Source organism: Triticum aestivum, chromosome 2A, assembly GCF_018294505.1.
Source record: "Triticum aestivum cultivar Chinese Spring chromosome 2A, IWGSC CS RefSeq v2.1, whole genome shotgun sequence".
NCBI lineage: Eukaryota > Viridiplantae > Streptophyta > Magnoliopsida > Poales > Poaceae > Triticum > Triticum aestivum.
In genome coordinates this window covers 32,435,835-32,442,172 of record NC_057797.1, presented here as the reverse complement: position 1 = coordinate 32,442,172, position 6,338 = coordinate 32,435,835, and the positions used below count along the sequence as shown (strand labels likewise).

The following is a 6,338-nucleotide window of genomic DNA, read 5'->3' as shown; positions in this document are numbered from 1 at the left end:
GGAGGTGGGGCAAGGGGGCGGCGAGGGGAGGGGGGCGACGGGGCGAGGGAAGGGGGGGCGAAGGGGCGAGGGGAGGTGGAGCTCGGCATTACTAACAATTTTTTTTCAAAACAACTAATGGCGCACTCTGTGGCTGGTGCGCCATTACTAGTTAGAAATACTAATGGCGCACTTTGCCTGGATGCGCCATTACTATGTTTGGAAAAATGAAAAAAAATGTTCCTAGTGGCGCACCTTGTGTCTGGTGCGCCATTAATGTCTTCCACACTAATGGCGCATCACCATATGGTGCGTCATTAGTATATAGTAGTGAAACACCACTTCTTTGGTGCGCCATTAGTGTTAATTTCATCTATAGCCTTTTTTCTAGTAGTGTGTCTCAGTCGATGCTATACTCGTGACATCTTACATTGAGATCCGTGCACCTTTTCTTTGCAGTTATTTCTCTTTTCTTTGTTATATGTTATGGGTTAAGTCTCAGTCAATTGAGATCTAACCACACCCAAACCCAATACTCACGCACTTGAATAAAATTTTCAACATGTGGAAATAGCTATTTTTGAGGAATTTAGAAGAGACATTTTCGCGCAAAGCCCAAATCCAAATTTACGTTTACGGAAGAATCAACCGTTGGTTGGACGGTTGTACCGAAACTCATGGGTGATTCCATCAACACCGATGCTCCACGGCTCTAGTTACTCCCTCCGTTCCCAAATAATTGTCTTTCTAGAGATTTCAACAAGTGACTACATACGGAGCAAAATGAGTGAATCTATACTCTAAAACATGTCTACATACATTCGTATATTGTAGTCCATTTGAGATGGCTACATACATGTCTACTCTAAAACATGTCTACATTCGTATGTTTTAGAGTGTAGATTCACTCATTTTGCTCCGTATGTAGTCACTTGTTGAAATCTCTAGAAAGGAACGGAGGGAGTAGTTTACAGTAGACGTTGCGTGAATGCGGACGCATGGGGTATGCTAGTGTGGGTTGAGAAGAAACCGTGGATCGGTGGATCCATCCAACAGCAGTCCGTTTGGAGTACTCCTACCGTCTTTCCAGTTATGAACAACAAAGTACCACTCACACTACTCCCCGAAACGGACATGCACTTTACAGCCATTCTGATGTCGATCCAACACCAGATGTACCACAGAGCACCAATAGGATACTACTGCTTCTAACTCACGCTGCATGCCGTGGATGTACGCGCGCGCAAGTGCATGCCGCGAGACACGGTGCCTGCGTCTGCGTGTGGTGCCTACCAAGTCCATCACCGTATTAACTTCGCCATCTGAAATTTCGGCGAGTTAGCCGGCCTCTCCTTGTCACGCATCACTTCGCCGCCCACCACCACCCGTGGAGCTTCGAGCATGCATGCAGCCAGATCATCCATCGAGCTGTATCGATCAATGCCGAGGCCTATATAAGCCATGCGTCGCCTGTTCCATTCATCCATCCACCCATCGATCAGCTACTTCACAGGCAAGCGAGTGGTAGAGGTTCAGACATGGCAGCTCCGAGAGCGCTCGTCCTCGGCCTCCTGCTGGTGATCGCCGTCGCCAACGCTGAGGCGGCGTCCGTCGTCGTCGGTCTGGCCAAGTGCGCCGACTGCACCAGGAAGAACATCAAGGCCGAGGAAGCTTTCAAAGGTAAGCTAGCTTGAAGCTCAGTGGTAGTAGTACTATATAAATGTCAATGCATAGACGATGGAGACCAGCTCATGGTTGTCCTACTCCATTGCCATCAACGTACCTCAGGTCTCCAGGTGGCGATCAAGTGTAAGAATCTCCACGGCGACTATGAGAGCAAGGCGGTGGGCGGCCTCGACGGCACCGGAGCCTTCAGCGTTCCCCTGGCCGCCGACCTCCACGGCGCCGACTGCGTCGCGCAGCTCCACAGCACCGCCTCCAACGCACCGTGTTCCAGCCAGGAGCCATCTAAGATCGTGCCGGTGTCTGAGGGCACCACCACCTTTGGTGTGGTCGCCGGCGCCAAGACGGACGCGGCGGCATTGCCAGAGTGCGTGTCGGCGACCCTATGCGGGCCGATCAAGAAGCACATCATCGAGCACTTCCACCACAAGAAGCTTGTGCCGCCGAAGCCGGAGCCCAAGCCCCAGCCCCACCCTGACTACCACCCCGTGCCCAAGCCGGAGCCCAAGCCGCAGCCCCACCCCGACTACCACCCCGTCCCTCCCACGCCCACCTATGGCGGCGGCGGTGGTGGATACCACGGACACCGCTGACTTCGATCTGCCACCGTCCGGCCTAGCAGTGAAATTTCATAGCTTGTTGCTGTCAGTGAGTGAGCGACGTTGCTATTTATGTCACGGGTTAGCTTGATCTTCTATCATTCAGAATAACAGTTGTGAGGGATAAGTATGTGTGTCAGGCAAATGTACGGGTGATGGGTCAGTTTTTTTACAAGGTTTGTAATATCGGTGTGATTTTTTGTAATGAGAGGTTCCTATATACTCCATCTGTTTCAAATTACTCGTCGCAAAAATGGATGTATCTAGAACTAAAATACATTTAGATACATCCATACCTGTGACAAGTAATTCGGAACGGAGGGAGTATGAATCAACCAAGTACGCTCATTTTCCCCAGCGATCACCAAACGGACGCCGCCAATTGCCCGCGGACATCCGGCCTGTCCGATGTCATCCAATCATGTCCTTCAAATTTGCTCCCTAAGTACTCGTCCGACATTCTCTCTTTGTCAAATTTTCCTTTTTTTCAGAGCAAAAGTTTAAGGAGAGCCGACCTTGAATTAATAAAGTCATTAACCAATTAGTAATTACATCGAGCACACTTACAACAAGCAAGAAAATAAGATGGCGGATACACAGTGCTTATGACACAGATAACAACATTCTGAAGACAAAAAAGAAACACTGGTAGCATCGTCAAAGCAATCATCCATGAGCACGACAACACACCAAAGGAACAACGCTAGATCAGGGCGAGGCTCAACCGCACTTGGGGTCAGAACTTGGCCTCAATAACCACATAATTTTCTGTACTTTATCATGGTTGCTTGCCCTTTTGCTTGATTTCATCAAGATCTTGTGATATTTTGAGCACTAAATGTAAAACATCAATTTTTGGTTTGGAAAATATGCTGATTAGACATAATTAAGACTTTCTATACGATGAGACCAGAAGGTGGGAGGAAAACTAGCCGCGTCCAGCTATCTAGGAGAGAAGACAACGCACAGTGCGAGCGCGACTGCTCATACCAGCGATCGTACTGCACGGTGCCACCTCTCCCTGGTGGAGTACTTCCACCCCGTGCAATCGGATCTCAGACGTGACCAACATAGAGATCACTGACCACATAATAGAAGCAGAAAACCTCATCTCCAAAAGGAATCCGAAGTGCGAATCAGCAAAAGGGCACCACCTCGCCAAAGCTTCGACCACCGAGGCCACAACATCAACCATCATCATCAACAACATCATCCACATACTTGACATTGAATATCCCTCATTCATCTTCTTGTAATCCCAAACCCTGGTCTAAATTTATACATGTGTTACATTAACAATTCATCTTCCATTGCCATGGACACCTCGACGATGTCTTGTGCCTCTATGTCAGAGTAATTCACCAGTTCTTGTGGACACATGGGAGCACTAGCATTTATATGATCCTAATGACGATAATATATACAATCTTTATTATATAATTGTGTTAATGTTCTTCATGATATTGTGCGAACACCGATTGCACAATATTTAGCCCATCGGGACTTGACGGATATTATTATCTTTGTGATGTGGGGTTAGAGGTACAACAATGACGAAAACTATCTTTCTCCTTACTGAATCATTGGTAAGGGAACAACGGAGACTCGTGTGTTTTATTCCACATCGTTGAAGAGACCCTCAATCACCATTGTACTTTGCCGATATGCATTGGCGTGACAGTGATGGTGTGCATGATACATAACTGCGGTAATATGCACGTATCTTTTTATTGGCTCTCCCCACACAATACATATATAACATGGATCACGTATTTGAACCAAAGGTTGTGCTTCTACACAATTAAGTATAATAAATATAAGTGGTGAATACAGACTCCATAGAACCCCTTTTAGCCCTACTGGAGTTTTTATCATTATCATTACTCTCTTATTTTTGTGCACTTTAATTCTTGCTTTCGCACACACACACACACACACACACGCGCGCGCGCGCGCGCGCGCGCGCACACACACACACACACGCACACGCACACACACGCGCGCGCACACACACACACAAAATAACTTGCAAGCAAATTCAGATAATCCTCCATAAGGGGTAAAATACCATTTGCTCACCTCTTTGTGGGATCAATACTCTTACTTAAAAAAAACTACAATTAAACTCTATGCATTTGCATGACATCACCTTGCCTGACGCGCTTTGTGTTTCGTGAACGAGCTGGACTATGACCTATGTCACATGTGTGTCACTCCTCTTGTCGTGCGTGACATGATTGAAAACATTATTTTGCACTAGTAGAAGATGAAACCGAACATTTGTAGACTCTTCATCTCCGACTCGTTAGAGCCTATTAGAGGTTGCTCCTCTGCCAATACATGATGCCACATAGAAATGTACATGAGACCATCCTTCAGTTCCAGATCTTTGCGCCACGCATCTTTCCCATTCCACTTCCATGCACCATGATGTGGAACAACAGGACTCCGGTACCCCATCTATTGTGATCATGTATAAGAGAGAGGAGATCATGATCTTTGGGGAGAGCTCTCGTGCGACCGACATTGCGGCATACAACGGATACTACTTCCCCAACACGACTCCCCATCCCCCCACGCCATGTCAACCGTCGGCGATGCATTGACTGCGAACGCTTCTTCATCCGCCACGTCATACATTATTTCCCCTTACCATTAAGGATTACTTCTGGTTCCTTACTACATTAGCATTTGATCTGGACATGCCATGTTTACCATTCCCGTTGAATAGCATTTCTGTTTTGCTTACTAACTTCTCTTGTTCGAGCGAACCAATCTATGGTCGGATGGTTATGAGGATAGTGATATACAAATCTCACCAAAGTTCAAGTCCTAGACTTAACATTGGTGCTCGCATTTTTCTGATTTTATTTTAGGCCTTCTGACGATGTGTGTTCAGTGGGAGGAGACGTTCCCGTTGACTACGATGGCGTCAAACTCAAGATGATGTGCCGGCTCAATCTCTCGTAGGTGCTTATAGGGATAGAGTGTGCGTCTGTGCGTTTATAAGAGTGAGTGTATATGCGTATGTATGAGCGTCTGTGTTTATACCGTGTTTAAAAAAACTTCTCTTGTTCGAATATCATGTAAACTATGTTGATCATCTTCTATCTGTTTTTTCTTTTATCAAACATAATTAGAAACTGCTCATATGTAACACATTCTACCCCTTACTCCCTCTGTCTAGGTGTACAAGTCATCTTAGGCTGAACATAGTGGTGGTATCTTAGTATCATGCACTTGGGAATAGCCCGAGAATTAAAGAAGAGAGAGAGAGTTAGTAACACAGGTAGATACTGTATCATATTAATGCTATGCTATTTTGTGTTATGCATGAAATAAATAAGATCATTTATGATACTATGCACTATGAAGGTAGTACTACCTCCGTTTCAGTTTACAAGTCCTACGCGTATACCTAGGTTGCCAGTTTTATCACCTTAATATAAACTATATAACATAAAAATTATACGGTTTGAAAATAAAACATCTAAAGTTTATATTGGTATATTTTTTGTAATATATGACTTGTATTAGGTTGGCCAAATTGACGACCTAGGGGCACACGCACGCCTTGTAAACTGAGAGAGAGGTAGTATCATACATGCATGATACTAGTATATGATGCTCCCCACTATAAATAGCCTTATGAAAACCAAATAATCCCAAAACACTTAGGCGTGGTGCATTAACTCTCATCTCGTTTCTTGTTTCTTGACATAAATAAAAGAAAGGAACCAACCAATAAGAGATGTGGGGTGTGTATGCTTTCAATGACTCGAGACTACCAAACACGACATGCAATGGTAAGTTCATTGCATGCAATGTTATTAATCACTGGTAGAAAAAGGGCCTATAGTCTCGGTTCGTAAGGGCCTTTAGTCCCGGTTCCTGAACCGGGACTAAAGTGTCGGTACTAATGCCCTGTCCCTTTAGTCTCGGTTCAATCCAGAACCGGGACTGATGGGCCTCCACGTGGGCAGTGCGCAGAGCCCAGGCAGGAGACCCTTTGGTCCCGGTTGTTGGCACCAACCGGGACCAATAGGCATCCACGCGTCAGCATTTCTGTGGCTGGGG

At 45.9% G+C, this 6,338-nt stretch overlaps 1 protein-coding gene across 1 annotated transcript; it reads left to right on the top strand.

Annotated features, from left to right (window-relative positions):
* The first annotated feature begins 1,448 nt into the window (after positions 1-1,448).
* Positions 1,449-2,622, top strand: LOC123187199 (proline-rich protein 4). Its single transcript, XM_044598991.1, has 2 exons — positions 1,449-1,659; positions 1,768-2,622. The coding sequence occupies exons 1-2, from the start codon at positions 1,518-1,520 to the stop codon at positions 2,253-2,255; spliced, it is 630 nt and encodes a 209-aa protein (XP_044454926.1). The 5' UTR covers positions 1,449-1,517; the 3' UTR covers positions 2,256-2,622.
* The last annotated feature ends 3,716 nt before the right edge of the window (positions 2,623-6,338 follow it).